The sequence below is a fragment of the Cotesia glomerata genome, linkage group LG7, assembly GCF_020080835.1.
Source record: "Cotesia glomerata isolate CgM1 linkage group LG7, MPM_Cglom_v2.3, whole genome shotgun sequence".
Lineage (NCBI taxonomy): Eukaryota > Metazoa > Arthropoda > Insecta > Hymenoptera > Braconidae > Cotesia > Cotesia glomerata.
In genome coordinates, this window is record NC_058164.1 from 8,798,226 (window position 1) to 8,815,633 (window position 17,408).

Here is a 17,408-nt window from a genome sequence, read left to right on the forward strand (position 1 = left end):
TTGATCACGATATTGTGCAAAATATTCACACGGGTCAGCTGATATTTATTTTTTTTTAATTCCAATAATACATTCTTCAGATGATGGAATTTTCTCAACCACATAAAAGTCTATATCTTAACAAAAATTAGAATTTACATATAACGAATATTGTTCTGAAGTTAAAACTTTCTGCGGAAGTAATTTTCAACTTCGAAAATAAATCAAGTCTACAAGCCCCAGTTTAAAATTTTATAAGACTATGAGTAGACAATAGAAAAATAAAATCAATTCTAAACTTCTCGACCTTCAAGTCGTTTGTCATTGTCGTCGGGATTACATATGTATATCACCATAACAATTTAGAAATTCTCTCTTCTGACGTAAATAAGATTTGTAACTGGACCATAAGATCGTTTCATAAATTTAATATTAAAAAAGTCAGGTCATCGTGGAATATTTTAATTTTCCGATCAATATTCGGTTTTATTTCAAAATTCAAAATTTTTTTTAGCAAACTAGAGTTTGAAAGAACATAAATTATAACGGAACATATAACGTTCTCATGAAAAAAAATTAATGATAATAAAATTAAGACATTTGATAATTATTAGGAGTTTTTTACCGCAAAAATTATTCACACAAAAAAATTCTACATGTAGAAATCGCAAAAAACTATGAATACAATTTTTTAAAAGTAAGCCCTAGTAGAAATGATCAATTTTTGACTCGATTAAATCTAGTATCTAGCTAGCGATCATATCTAGTAACTGGCAAGCAATCAAATCCAGTAACTGGTTAGCGAAACTAGGTAAAAACTAGAAATTTCGCCACCTACAACTAAATCGTAAACTTGGTCACACTGATGTTCTACTTATACTAGTGTGTGTATGTTTTTTTTTTTCACTTTAACCTGTAAGTTGAGGTATCTATTAAACATTAAGAAATAATGTAAATAATAAAAAAAAAATTAAGAAAACGGTTGACCCTGAAGGCCATCCCTGCAACTTCCCGCCAATTCTATACCTAAACGCTTGAAATTGCACTTATGACGTTTTAGAGCTCTTCGAGCTCATAAATACAATTTGTGTATTATTTTGAGCTCTTCGAGCTCAAAAAAATAGCTTTTGTATGCTTTTGAGCTCTTCGAGCTCAAAAGTTTGATAGAAGTTTGATAAAACACTATTTTTTTAATTTTCAAATCGCAATAACTTTTGAATGAATGAACCGCTTTTCACGCGGTTGGTGGCATTCGACGCAGTTTTTTTAAGCTTCATGAAAAATCTTTAAGTTTATATTGACAGAGTGGAAAACTTCGGAGTAATTCCGAAAAAACGCTTTTTTCGGTTTTCTTTCGTCAATGATCTCATGAACGAATCATCCGATTTTGACCGGACTGGCGGCGATCGACGTGGTTTTTTTATGTTAAGAGCTGATTAGTTTTTGAAATTGATCGGTAAAGCTGTTTAAAAGTTATTCCAAAAAAACCACTTTTAAAAAAATTTTTTTTTGTAGTTTTTTTGCGATTTCTCAAAATCTACCAGTCCGAATCGTTCCAAAGTATATACAAAATCTAAGTTTGGTCAAGCTCTTTCGAATGGCACCAACCGCGATCAAATCGGTCAAGCCGTTCAAAAGTTATGGAAGGTTTACATACATACATACATACATACACATACACACACACACACACACACACACACACACACACACACACACACACACACACACACACACACACACACACACACACACACATACAGACATACAGACACCATCGCGGGAATAGTCAGGGAAGCTTCCTAGGACCTCGAAACGTCGAGATTCGATGAAAACTCGATTTTCGTAAAACAGGGTGAAAACAATAACTTCCCGATTTTTGAAAATTCCGATTTTCTTAGCGGGAAGTTAAAAATTGTGTATTTCAATTATAACGGGGTTTTGCCTGACCCAGGGATTTACCAAGCCAGGCTCACCGTTTATATTGGAAATTTTTGGCTTACTAAAAAAAAGAATTATTATTAAAAAAAGGGCGCCAGGAGAATGATCTCCAATTAATTACTACTGCGACTTCGGCTAGCTCTTACCTCTTTCTCAGGGTGGCGGGCCATGCTGAAATACTCGTCGTTAAAAAATAGGACAGCAAACTAAAAGAAAATTCTTAAAATTACTCGAAATAAGTTCAGAAGAATTTAACAGAAAAAAATAACAATTTATTTAACAAAATATACGTCGGAGGTCGATATTAACTTTTAACAAAATTATTAAAACGTCGTAACTTAACGTTTCTCTTAATTTTAAACCAAATTTAAAACGTCGTCACCTCAATTTTATTTCTCACACTCGCATTCATACATCGGCAATCACAATATGTAATAACAGCATTACAAAAAAAAATAATCGTAAAGCGTTGAATCCTCGCGTATTATTTTGTTAATCAAAATATTTTACAAAATTACAACGTGGACTCGAAACGCTGGATTCAACACTGAACAAGAACGTCGGCTTACCAAGCAATTGAGCGTCGTCCTTATCGTAGCAGCTCGGAAAAGCTTCATGCGGTCGACTCGATAAATAAATTATTAAAAAAAAAATAAATATTTCAATACAATTTATCAATTAATTTCAAGTGAACAAAATCGCGACAATACTTCGAAATTAATTTTAGGTTGCGGAGCGCGCAAAAGCGCGTCCGAATCCGTCACCAGTCCAGCCTCGTATCCTCGTCTTCATTTCCATTGGAATTGATCCCCGTCGATAGTTGATCTAGGTCCGTATAACAGTCAACGGACCTCCACGACGATCTTTAGTCACCTCTGCTCCTGCAGTACACCCTGTTGAAAAACTCCAATAAGATCCCATCAAAAGCGACAAAAGCCACTTAGAAACCAATAAAACTTATGGGTTTCTAAGTGGCTTTTGTCGCTTTTGATGGGATCCTATTGGAAATTTTAAACAGGGCAGTCAACACTCTCTGTATTTGACTCGCCCGTACAGGACCATTCTCTGCATTTGACTCGTCCTTGTCCATAAGAGCTGTGTAAAATCGTCAAATACAGAGGAAGAATGTGGTCAAATACAGAGAGCGGTCAAATACAGAGAGGTCCAATACAGAGAGCGTCGACTGTACTGACTAACCAACTGTCATCGATGGTGATCGTCGTATTGGAACGTGCGGCAATGCAGCGTCGATTGTCCTCAGACCTCTCGGGTGCTTACGCCGCTCGGTGCCTCACTCGCTTCGGTACTCGCTTATTATCATCGTAGCTCTATCCTTGTCGCTCCAATGCATAGCCTCGTACTCGCTCTGACTCCCTCTGTCTTCGTTACTCGTCCAGCGTTACGTATTTATACAAAATAATTCATAAAAATTAGTAAAATTTTCATTCATTCACACATAACATTCACGACGTTGGATTCGAGCCTGGAAGGCTATAATACCCCAAGTATTGGGTGTCGAATAAAAATCTATCACGTTACACAATATAAAAATAATCTGTTATATATTTGAAAAAATAGATAAAATAAAAAAAATCGACATAATAACCAAATTACGGTTGTAGGCATCAATCAAAACAAATACTCCAGACTGACATCGAGATAAATTATTAAAAATTTTATAATTATTCCGTTTATTAATTACTACTATTTTTATTATTATTATTACTATAATTTTGAATTGTAACAAACTTATCCACATTTAATTTTAAATAACCTCAAATCCTACAAGTGTCGCAATGTTTTATTTGATGTCTAGTAAAACTGGCCAGTAACTAGACAGTTACTGGATATTATACTAGCCAGTTCCTAGCTTAAGTCTAGTTAATCTAGTCAGTTATTGGCCAAATACTTGATTGCATTTCTACTACACTGATAAAAAAATTGACTTGACTCAAGAGCCAAACTCTTGAACCAAGAATTCCATATTGAAGAAAATGATTTTCTTGAGTCAAGAGAATAAATTCTTGAAACAAGAAAATTTTCTTAGACCAAGAATAATTGCTTAGCTCAAGAATTTATTCTCTTGATTCAAGAAAATCATTTTCTTCAAAATGGTATTCTTGGTTCAAGAGTTTGGCTCTTGAATCAAGTCAATTTTTTTATCAGTGTAAGGAGTTTTTCCAACTATTTTACTTGTTAATATGACTAAAATTAAAAAATTTTCAAGTGTCTATTGATATACGTGCAATAAAAATTTTACAACAAAATTGATGTTTGTATTTTTTATGAGATTGTAAAGAAAGCTTCTGAGCGTTTCATGGATAATTCAACAAATGTAAATCCAATTATTACTTTATTCTTCGAAACAACATGAACATTCTTTTTGGAAACGTTATTTTTGTCACCGATAAAAATATTAATGTTATACAACAAGAACTCAGTAATACTCAAAGTAATAAAAGTAACATATTAGCAAAGAACATTATTTTATTGTCGTAATATTCCATGAACAGTACCATTATCATAATAAATGTGTTTGTACGGTGTGACAGAATAAACACATTTATAGTGACTCGATAGCGCCATAAAACATATATAATGAAATCATATCGTTCAGTTTGTCTCTCCCTAGAGTGCGCTGGTCTCTCGAGACAAAAATTTACCAAGAGTCGTTCATAAATTCAATCGATTGACAGATGTTTCACGTTTGTGACTCTACATCTAGTCTAGAACATGTAATATGCTACGTGTTCGCTAATAATTTTTTCGAGTAAGATTAAGCAATAATTAATAGTTAATTACAGTGGCAATTGATTTTGATTTTGATTTTTTTGACTAGTTTATTATATTATACACTGATTTTCTCTAGCAACGAGTCACTCAAAAATTATAAGAGCATTTAATGAGTTTTTTATTTTTCAATGTTTCGAAAAAAATTCGTACATGAAATATTATAAAAAAGCCCGACGTTATTGAAAAATTTATAACCGATTATTTTTTTCCATCTCTCATCTACATCACATCCATCAAGTTCATATTTTACTCACAACTCGTACAACCTACAGCTGATTGATTTTTTATAAAATAAATATGTCTCGTGCATCGTTTTTATAGTGACAGTAAAAATGTGTACTTTTTTTTTTTTAAGCTGGATAAGATAAATTGTAGTGTTTTTTTTATCGATAAAACTTTAATTTACATTTTAAAAAAAAAGTTTGTCAAGATTTACTGAATTTAATAACTTGATATAGCACTTTTTAAATATTTGACATAGTTCCTCGAGTAGCTCGATCAACTTCTTCAAGTATTTGACCAACTGACGTCTTTTAAAGTTCAAGTATTTCTATTAAAACTTTAATTGATAAAAAATCTAATGATAAAAATCATCTGAAGGCAAACTATCACAAATTTTTCCTGGTAATTATTTACTATACCAATAAAATTAATAGATAAAAAGATAAATGGATTTTACTTTTATGAAACTAAATAATTTTTTAAACGTTTATCAATAAATTAAGCTCAGTATATTTTCCAATAAAATACTTTAACATTCTGTATTAATGTATCCGTCAGTATGCTTACCAAATTTATATACAACCTAATTGAAATTAAAGTATACGATAAATTTCTCGAACGTTCTATGGTATTGAATTCGCCGGAAATAATTTAATTTTTGGCTAGAAAATAATCTTTTGAAGAACCGCCAAATTCCAACATAGTACATATGCCTAAGTCTTTTATGTATGTCTCTTGTCTCTGTGCATGTTTTTCGCTCGAATTTATCACCTAAGTCTAACAAGTTTCGGGCGCGTAGCCAATTAAGTACATTCGCTAATACTTTTAATAAGATAAAAATAATCATTATTATTTTGTTAGTTAATTAAAAATTCAATTAACAAAATAAAACTTCCAAGTACGGATAGTTTCTAGATAATTTTCCTACGTGTTGTATAGTTTTATAATCACATAAATTCCTGATTACATGCTATTTTACCGAAGAAAAAATTAACGCTCTTTTTTGTCATTTTCTCGGTTAATTTACGTCACTGAATTTTGATTGAGCTTAATTGGAAACAAAACAAAATCTAGATGTTCAATTACCGACAAATAGAAAGTGTCACTGGCATTCATAATAATATATTATTAAGTGGTATCTATCAATAACTGGGACGGCTTGATTTGAAGTGACAGAAACGGAAACACTTAAATAGATAAAGCCAGTTGCCTGTCTATTACTTATGCATCTAATCTACTTCAAGTCACTTTAACTAACAGTTAAATTACAACATTTGATGATAGCATTGAATAGTGACTTATATTTGAGATTAAATTATTAAATTCCTTTAAAATATCAAATTAGTATTGAAATCTTTTTTTGATGATTCTAATTTTCATAGAACATAAAATAGTTTTAATCATTTTTAACTTCCCGCTAAGGAAATTGAAAATTTTCAAAAATCGGGAAGTTATTGGTTTTACCCCGTTTTTCGAAAATCGAGTTTTCATCAGATCTCGACGTTTTGAGGTCCTAGGAAGCTTCCTTGACTATTCCTGCGAGGGTGTCACTATGTCTGTATGTGTGTGTGTCTGTGTGTGTGTGTGTGTGTGTGTGTGTGTGTGTGTGTGTGTATGTGTAAGTATGTAAACCTCTTATAACTTTTGAACGGTTAAACCGATTTGATCGCGGTTGGTGCCATTCGAAAGGGCTTGGCCAAACTTAGATTTTGAATACAATTTGGACTGATTCGGACCGATGGATTTCGAAAAATCTAAAAAAAAGTTGTAAAAACAATTTTTTTTAAAGTCGTTTTTTTGAAATAACTTCTAAACGGCTTTATCAATCAACTCCAAAAACTAATCAGCTCTTAACATAAAAAAGACCACGTCGATCGCCGCCAGCCCGGTCAAAATCGGTTGATTCGTTCGTGAGTTATCGTTGTCGAAAAAAAAACCGAAAAAAATGTTTTTTCGGAATTACATCGAAATTCCTACTTCGATCGATTAAAATTTGAAAATTTTTTATGAGGCTTAAAAAACTGCGTAGAATGCCGCCAACCACGTAAAAATCGGTTCATTCATTCAAAAGTTATTGCGGTTTGAAAATTCAAAAAATAGTGTTCTATGAAATTTCTATCAGACTTTTGAGCTCAAAGAGCTCAAAAGCATAGAAAAGGTATCTTTTTGAGCTTGGAGAGCTCAAAACAACACATAGATTGTATTTTTGAGCTCGAAGAGCTCAAAAACTTCGTAGGTGCAATTTTAAGCGCCTAGATATTAACGGAATTAGCGGGAAGTTGCAGGGATGGTCTTTAGGGTCAACCGTTTTCCTAATTTTTTTATTGGCATTTAGAATTAACCAATTCTCGGTTGTTATAGTTTGGTAAAATTGAGACAGTAGATAATTAAATTAAATTTGAAATTAATATTTCATCACTTGCTGCATTAAATATTTGAAGAATAGTTGAATAAATTATTTTTGACGGAGGTAGTTTATTGATATTGATAGAAAGCCATAAAAAAGTAAAGAGTGAAGGGTATTAATGTTGAGAAATAACTGATGGTTAGATGGTTATTCAGCTTGTCAAAGTTTGGCTATGAAATATATTTACAAAGTTTCTTCATTTATGACAATTTGTTTTCACGTGTAGATTAATAACTCTAATCTGGTCCAACTGGGAGTTATATAACACAATAACACGCTGGGTTCTGGTACTATTGACTGTATTGTAGCCAGTGTATCTCCGTTTGGTGTGCTGGAAACAACATGCATGTTGTGTTATTCCAGGTGGAATCGTTCTGCAATATATCGGTTGCTTTTGCATACGAAGATATAATACACAAACACCCTCAGAACGGTCGTTGAGATAATTACTGTGAGATTTAAATCATCGTAGTCTAGGAAAAAAAATATAATCGATTCTTCACAAAAATGTTTTATGTTCTGAGGTCTGACAATACGACATTATTTAATCAATTTATTTTATTAATAACTAAATGAGACATGTTAAAATATCTTCCATTAATAAATATTAATATTTACTCATTTCTATACTACAATGTAATTATTTGTTTTTTATTATAATATCAGGCGAAATATTATGTTAATTACATTTATTCATGTATAAATTAAATGGATGAAGTTTGTGGCACTTGTGTGTGTGCACACACGCTTTGCTCATTGCGCCAACCTTCTCAAAGCCGAAATTCCCAATTACACACGGAAAAATATTAACTATTACTGCAACAGGAGGCAGTCATGTCGATTGACATTAAAATTTTGGCTCAATTTTTTTTGTATAGTACCTTGTACTGATCTTAAAAGATCCTGAAATTTTTAGAACTGTGTGTTTTTTTTTAAATATGAATTTTTGAATTTCAAAAAAAAATTTTTTCTTGTTTTTTGCAACTTTTAAATAAGGTAAAGTTATGCAGATACATAGTATTGTAATTTTGAGAATTAAAAAATTAAATACACGACGTGGAAATATTAAATAATAAAATAATTTTAACTTTTTTTTATTTTTTTGAAGTAATCTTAAAGTCAGGCTTAACGCATGAAATAATTGTTATTCGTCGTTTTTTTACTTCATTTAAATTTTTCGACGCCATTTATCGTCTTTTAAAGATAGAAATGATTTGAAATTTGAGATTGAGCAACATTAATGTGCAGAAATTTGTAAGTAAACAAGTATTCGAAAAAAACAAAACAAAATTGATATTCTCATCACATTATTTCTGATTTTTATTGGAAATTTATATCTGTTTGAGTTATTTGTCGTTAAAAACTGTCATAGAAGTGAAGAAACGGACAAAATATATCATGCGTTAAAAAAAATAAGAAACTATATCATGTGTTAAGCCTGACTTTAAAATTACTCCAAAAAAATAAAAAAAAATTGAAATTAATTTATTATTTAATATTTCCACGTCGTGCATTTAATTTTTTAATGCTCAAAATTACAATACTATGTACCTGCATAACTTTACATTATTTAAAAGTTGCAAAAAACAAGAAAAAAATTTTTTTTTGAAGTTCCAAAATTCATGTTTAAAAAAAAACACACACAGTTCTAAAAATTTCAGGGTCTTTTAATATCAGTACAAGGTACTGTACAAAAAAAATTGAGCCAAAATTTTAATGTCAATCGACATTTTTGACGATTTTCAAAAATTTTAAATTTGACAAATTTGGCATTTTTCAAAATTTTTTTCCAAAATATTTTTTTTTCAATAGCCCCTAGTGTCCCCTTTCAAACAAATGAAAGGCAATTCCCGTATCTATAATAGCGTTCGAGATATTCCAAAAACAAAATTGAAAAAATGAAAAAATAGCGAAATTTTGAATTTGTATATCTTTTGAATAAAATTTTTTAATTTCTTTTCCTCTGGCAGAAGTTCGTCATATGATAAAAGAAAATTTCTGACCAAAATTTATCCAAATCAAAAGGGGTCAATTCCAACTGTAGGTCAATTTGACATGGAATAACCCAACTATATTTTACTATTAAGTCGCAATCACAGTAGTAATCCTGTTGCTGCAACAGGACTTTATCTTGTTGCTGCAACATAGCTGCCTCCTGTTGCAGCTACAGGAAAATCCTGTTGCTGTAACAGGATTTTTTCCTGTTGCTGTAACAGGATTTTTTCCTGTTGCTGCAACAGGAGGCAGTCATGTTGCAGCTGCAGAAAAATTCTGTTGCTGCAACAGGATTTTTTCCTGTTGCTGCAACATGACTACCTCCTGTTGCAGCAACAGTTAATTTTTTTTTGTGCATGATATACGAGTACGTTGAATAGTGAACAACAATTTATATCACACATAGATAGCACCTTCTAAGCCTTTCACGTTTTTTAATGCATTGTGAACAGACAGAGCTAAATTTTTATTAGTAATAAAATTTTTTTAGCAATTTTCTAACAAAATTTTTTCAATTTTTTGCATACTAGCAGGACCCGTGCGAATAATTCTAATGATAATAATAATATACATAGATCCATATTTTTTTGTATCAAATCAAAGCATTGCCACATGATAAGTATTTTGTATTCAGATTAAACTCGATCGACCATTAATATCTATATATATTTTGTTATTTTGTTATTTTTATATTCCCTCATCGTTCACAGCGCTCCATGCTTATTTCACGCATATACCACATTCTTACATACATACAATATACACATTCTAACATACATACATACTTACAATAAGTAAGCTATTTTTTGTCTACACTAGAAATTACTAGGAAATTATTTATATGGCAAAACAACGTTTGCCGGGTCAGCTAGTATATATATAATTTTTTTAATTTATTGTGTAGTAAAAATAAAACCAATTATAAATTAACTAATTATATTGATAGAAAGTACAAGCAGTTATCTTTAAAATGATATCAAGTATGTGAACAATAAGTTCGTAACCTTCGAGCTTATCATATCAATATATATGATATATTTTTTGTAAATAACGAAAAAAATAAACTTTAACATGGTATTTAAAGTTCTAAGTCTGGTAGAGAATTTCAAGAGATCGAGCCGTTACACACAAAAATACCTTTGAAAAATAACACATGTGATAGATCATCTATGTTCAGCTTTATAATTAACTTCCATTGAAGTTCTTGTAATAAAATCTTCTTTGAGTTCGAGAAACGAAACTTCATAAAGCAAACTGAAGAGTAATAGAGAGACATGCTTCACAAAAAAACCAAAAAAGAAAACTCTCATAGACTGTAAAAGAATCCTTATGCTGTTTTTCTCGAATCATTTCCACTGGCCAATAAATCTCGATTGTGGCAAAATGCATCCTACGAATGCCTCTAAGTACATCCGGATATAAAGAGTATACGGTTACTTTCAAACAAAGTGAAATATTGAATCGAAAGTACACAAAAGTCCATTGAATAAAACGAAACCAGCAATATTTTTTTTACGAATGACTTGATCCAAGTTGTTTTTGTTCTCTCTCGCATTCCAGTAATGTTGTTTCACCATTTATATTGTTATTATAAGGTAATTTGAGGGAAAAATAAATAAAATAAAGGAGCGAAAAATGAAATAAAATAGCTATAAAATATAAACAAGTGGAAAGATCAATAAAAGATAAAGGATAACAGCTGAAATTACTTCAACTGGAATCAGTAAGTTCTCAGAGATTCTTCCGATTGAATAACCAGCCAACTGCCCTTCTCTTTCACTCTCGAATGCCTTTTAGAAACTTATACTCAACTCGGCCAAGTACTGGGAGTAGTTTCATGACAAGTACTAGCTCCAACGTGAAACTCACTCTTCACTCTTCACTCTTCCGTATATCTGTACATCAAATTTAGTTATCGGTAGCGCACCATTCAGACACAGTTGATTGGTTTTTGCCTTCCATTAAATTTAACTTCTCATGGTTAGACCTTTGTGATCATTGAACATCAGTTACACTGTGAAAATTTGACTATTAGGATTAAGACTCACCATTTTTTTTCGTTGATAATAAAAAATTTATTTTGTCAAAATTTACGATCTGTTGACGATTTTGTACCGATTATCAAGCTATAATACAATGTAATAACATAATTAGACATCGAAATATCGGCCCTCGGCCGAAGTTAAAACACATTTTTGATTTTAAATAGTCGAATTTCTGAGTTTAAAATTTCTACTAAGGGTCAAAATTTTTATTTTAATGTCAGAAAAAAGCAGTCAAAATTTTAAAGCAATTCAATTATTTTTCAGCTAACTACACCATTTGTGTAAAATGACGTAATTAAGTATTGTTGTAATTATTATTTTTCAATAGCCATTTTTAATGGTGATTTTCAGGAAAATATGGGTAATATGGGTAAAGGATTAAAAAGAAAGGGAAGTCCTACACAGTGAGAATTTTTAATAATCGAAAAAATAACTCGGGAAGCCTAGACCAGGAATCGAACCCGGAACTTTTTGGTTAAGAGCCAAAAACTCTTCCAATTAAGCTATTATCCCAGTTTACTCAATAACTCATGAACTATTGGTCAGATGGAGATAAAAATAAAGAATTATAGCTTTTTAAAGCTCTAAATTTAACCTGCTGACACTGAAAACGTCAAACTGAATTTAACAGACATATATAAGAATTTAAAAAATTTTTATAATTATTAAATTATAAAACGAAAAAATTCACCAAAGTAATTCTACAAGTAAAAGTTTTTAAAAATTATAAGTATGTATATTTTGGAATATTTTTTTTATATAATAATAGATTTGTTATAAAAATTCTGAAAATTGTCAGGTGTCTGCTAAGTTCAGTATAATTTTGGTTATCATTTTTAATATTGCCTACATATTATAAACAATTCAAGAGTGACGTTTTTTTTACAGCCTTATATTATCCTACACTATACCCAAAACTCCCTAAAATTTTTCTTTTTTTGGACCTCCTGTTAGTTTGACGAGTATACGATGGAAATTGTCTAATTTCTGTGGACTATTGTTTGATTCTAGAATAAATAATTTTTTTTCTTTATTTTTTTTTATTCAATAATTCAATTTCTTGAACTAACTCCAACTAAATAGCTCAAAGCAAACGTGAAATTTTGAAAATAATTTTTTCTTTGAATTAAGTAATTTTTTCCAGTAAACTTTTTAGCAGACTTATCTTTAAAGTTTCCAAAAGCAGTTTATTATCAATTTTTAACATTGATTAATCTTTATTAAATTAATCAAAATAATTTAATTGAATATAGTATAGTTTATTACCCACTATTTAATAAACGGCTGACATGCTTAAAATTTTCTTGGTTTATTTAACCCTTTTCCCATAAAGACGTAGTTATACATTTTGTTTAAATTTATATCTCAGGCAATTTATTCTTTGAGAAGAAAAACAAAGTAAAGTTTGAGTAGACGAGAGTTTATGTAAAAAAACAAAATAAATTTGAAAATAACGGGGAAAGAAATTTCATATTGTATTTAGGTAAAGTCTCCGAAGACTAGCTTCAATCTCAGCCCGACAACGTTACTCTGTTACTCTAGCAATACATGCGGATATACGAGTAGGTATAATGTATGTGTGTTTATATTATATAGTCAGACGTGTGTAAGAAGTATGTGTGGGTGTGTTATGTAGCCAATTTCGGTTATAAGATAGCACGGCGATGGTGTGTAGTGATGGCTCAGCCGGGTAGGTAAAGCTTACGGGGAGAACAAGAGTATAGAGCCGGGCTCTTTATTCTCTGGTGAAATTGACAGGGAAATGGATGTACCGCGATATCCTAGCTGAGTTTATGTGTATATCCCGGGTGTTTCTACTAACGACGCATCAGAGACAACAATATACCATACACTGTATACATAACAGTATACAATATACAATATACGATGTACGATAGACAATTTATTGTGTACATGTCCTGTGTGTGTATTTACTTACACCCTCTGTTTCTCTCTTTATTTTCCAGCACTTTCAGAGGGTCCCATGTTTGCTGAGCCCATTCCAAATGTGACTGTTGCTGTCGGGAGGGACGCTAGTTTACCTTGTGTTATCAACAATCTCGGGACTTTCAAGGTTAGTACATACAATTAACATTAGCATCTATCACAAGGACTATACTATTAAGAGTGATCATAAGTCCATGGTTGTTTGTTGTTACAATCATAATTACGGATTTAACGGGGTTAAATACTCAAATTGATGATACTGAAATTAGCAGATGTATGACTAAGTTTTAGAATTGTACTCAACAAAAGAATTATTATAAATTCAATTTAGGAAATTTGTGATGCTATTTCGATGAAATATTTTTTCAGTAATAATTTATTTCTTAAATAAATCTAAAAATTTTTAAATGTCTGCTGATTTCACTCACAAAAATCGGCTGATCATTTTTAAAGCAAAAGAGTATTTATAAAAATAATTTTTCTGGTAGTAAATGTCAAAGATGTCCATGAAAATATCACAAAAACCGGCGGATCATAAAGATAAGCTTTAAATCGATATGTAACTTTGTATAATAACTCTCGGTTTCATTTAAAATAAATCCAGATGTAAATTGAAAATTTTTCTATTAAAATCGAGATGATCCACCGCTTTGGAAACTGATACGTATATTTAATGTAAAATTTAGTAAAAGGTAAACGATAAATAACAGTATTCATGTCTATTCTATAAATGTTACATTTAACTTTTTTAATTAATCAGTTTCTTTGAAAAGAAAAAATTGAAAAATGGTTGGTCCTGCAGGTCGTCCCATCAACTTTCCGCTCTGTTGAGTTCGAAACGAATCGAAATAAATAAATTTGCAAACAATTGTTTTCTCCAAGCTGTAAATTGTTATATAAATTTTTATTCTTAATATGCTCATCAGTATGTGAAAATTTGAAATTGATGAAAATCTGGGGGAAAATAATAAATTTTCAATTTTTTACACACCTCATAACGCGAAGCTGTATTTTCAACTAGTCAAAGTCGAAAAATTTTTTGAACTTTAAATGTCTTTATTATATTCATATTTCACTTATTAGGCAATGAGACGTAAATGATATTTATTTGGTCAGTTTTTTTTTCACCGCTTAAATTTAAAAGTAAATAAACCAATTAATTCTTTTTCTTAATAATTAAATGAGCGTTATGAGACGTACATTATTGGATTTTCGAAACTTTTTAGTATTGCGTTTATTTCGGCCTTTTAATCGATAAACCTAATAAAATGTTATTCGAGTGAAAATTATATATTACTGAAATTTCAAGACCGTCTCTCAGTTAAACTCATAATTTTTTATAACCATTGATTGCCATAACTGGACGTTAAAAAAGTGAATGAAGATAGAACGCAGAATGCTAATCTTCAATTAATACCTTGATTGGCTTTTAACAAGATTAAAGATAAGGAAAAAAGATTCTTAGGTTGGAATGATATAAAAACGCTGATATGGAATATTAGGTAGAGGTATCATTAAAAAACTTGAGATAATTTTAAGGTGAAAGCGAATTTTCTTTATCTGTTTACCTCAGCCACCCTTGAGAAAAGAATAATATAATCCGTTCTTCCACATGGTCGAGTCATGTCGATCGCGGAGGTCGTTACCTCTACTCTACTCGTGAAGAGAATCCCTTGCTCGGCATTGTGCAATGGACTATTGGAAACGCATCACCGGCATCACCCACGCTGATGTTGTTCGTTCCTATCGTTTCTATCCTATTCCGTGGCATCTATATACATATGAATATGTCTATACCTATATGTTGATATTGGATGAAGGCGACACAGGCGTATCGAATGGATAATGCGTACCAGTTTTGTTCAATAGTGCAAACCAACGACATGAGAACAATTCAGTGGAATTCCGACTGTGAAAAAATCCCTAGTGTCTATTATCTCATGCTCTGCTTTGTCTCTTCATTTTTGTTGTTCACGATTTAAAAAATGACGTCCGCACTAATATTTAACTATTAAATATATGGAAAGAAATTTTCTTCAAATTAAGGAACGTCATTAAAGCATATTTTTTCTAATAATATTCAACTAATTGCATCAAATTTTATTAGAATGATTATTGCATAAAAATGCAATAGAATTAACTGTAATTCAGTAAAAACTACACGGAAAGAACAAGATTACACTGGATAACACTCCAGATTATACTTAGTGACATCTGTGTTAATGAAAATAAATTTCAGATAGTAGCTAGTATAATCTAGATTATACTGAGTGATATCTGGATTATATTCAGTTTAATCTTTCATTCTCCCCATTAAAATCTCAGATTATACCGCATGAGATTCCACTGGATATAATCCAAGATTGTATCCTGTAGAATTTGGATTATACTCAGTAGAATCTTGGATTATACCCAGTGATATCTGCGCCATTTTCTTTCTAGCGCCTGCGCGTGAAGTGCTGTTTACAATTTATGAATTTTAATCAATCATCAGTGTATATTGAACATTAAAAAAATATAATTCGTGCATAAATTACTGTGTGAATATTTATATTTTGTGCTATGTAACAATATGTTTTATAGCCGTTATAATTATTAAAATTACAAGATATGTAAAAATAGTGTACAATACGTATGTTTCTACGTTCAGATTTGACAATAAGATCTAACCTATTGACAATAAGATCTAATCACAGTCATATGATAATGCTAAGTGCGCAGGCGCTAGAAAAAAAATCGCGGAGATATCACTGGGTATAATCCAAGATTCTACTGAGTATAATCCAAATTCTACAGGACACAATCTCAGATTATATCCAATGAAATCTTACGTGGTATAATCTGAGATTTTACTGGAGGAAATAGGAGATTACGATGAGTATAATCCAGATATCACTCAGTATAATCTGGATTATACTAGCTACTATTTGAAATTTTTCTTCACTACAGATGTCACAGTATAATCTGGAATGTTATCCAGTGTAATCTTGTTCTTTCCGTGTAATCACTGACATGTGTAATTTTTATACAGCAGATAAGTTTCGAGCGATTACAGCGCTGTTTGAAATTCGGTAGATAATAATGGTACTAATATTAGTTTTTAATATTAAAGTAGTGAAAAATAATTATTCATCTTATTGATTTTTCACGTTTCTTATTCTTTACAGGTTAACTATTCAGTAAAAATTAATGCTACTATTTTATGTTTTTTACATTGTATTGAGAATAATTATTAAAAGAATTGTAATTAGATCAAAAATTGCAAAATATCTCTCGATTAAGTATTCAAATTAGTGGTTTTTATTTTGCACATATTTTTTTTCTATTTATGCAGTATGCACTTTTATAAAATACCAAATAGAAGTTTAACTTAAAAGTTTACCATCATTATATGACACAAGAGTCACATCTATCCATTATTCATATAAAAGTTTGCTCAACTTGGATATACACTCTAAGACACTTAACTTATCGTCACTTTTTTATAATATCGACTAACTCATTACCAAATTGTCAATAAATTTTTTATTTAGCGTTTATATAATGTCGATAAAATGCAAATTTAATAACAAATTATTATCGTTGTAAAGTTAAGAAAAATTTAATAAATTATTTATTTATTTAAAATTTCGTGACTCTGATCAGTATAAGGTATATTTTCATTTACCTGAAACAAATTTGATATAGCAAATATTTTTTTCGGTGTACAAAAAAATTTTTATTTTGAAGACTTCAAATTTCCAAAAATATTTTCTTCCATCAACATAAAACAATTCGAATTAAGAAAAATTCAAAAAAGTTATATTAATTTTTTTAAATCTCTAAGTACGCATTTTATAATTTTTAAACGAGTAACAACAATTTTTTTATTTTTATTCAATAAAAAAAATTTATCACTCTGCAAAATAAATTTTATTAATAATACGAATTAACTTTGTTTTGAAGTTAATTTCTCTTCCGGAGCGAGTAAGTCAATTATGTGTGTATTATTAAAGTAAAACCATAAAAATTTAATTTAAAAAATGAAGTCAATTAATTATTTACAATTAAAAATAAAGTTTTTTCAAGGATTCTGTGAG

At 30.3% G+C, this 17,408-nt stretch overlaps 1 protein-coding gene across 4 annotated transcripts in view; it reads left to right on the forward strand.

Moving 5' to 3' along the window:
* Positions 1-17,408, forward strand: part of LOC123268622 (lachesin-like) — a 311,927-nt gene that overhangs the window by 212,000 nt on the left and 82,519 nt on the right. For 3 of the 4 annotated variants that reach the window (XM_044733858.1, XM_044733861.1, XM_044733859.1), the window contains exon 2: positions 13,350-13,456. In XM_044733858.1, coding sequence (XP_044589793.1) covers positions 13,350-13,456 — 107 coding nt within the window. Of the gene's footprint in view, positions 1-13,209; positions 13,272-13,349; positions 13,457-17,408 lie in introns of those variants that run through there. The other variant, XM_044733860.1, reaches the window with a different exon arrangement.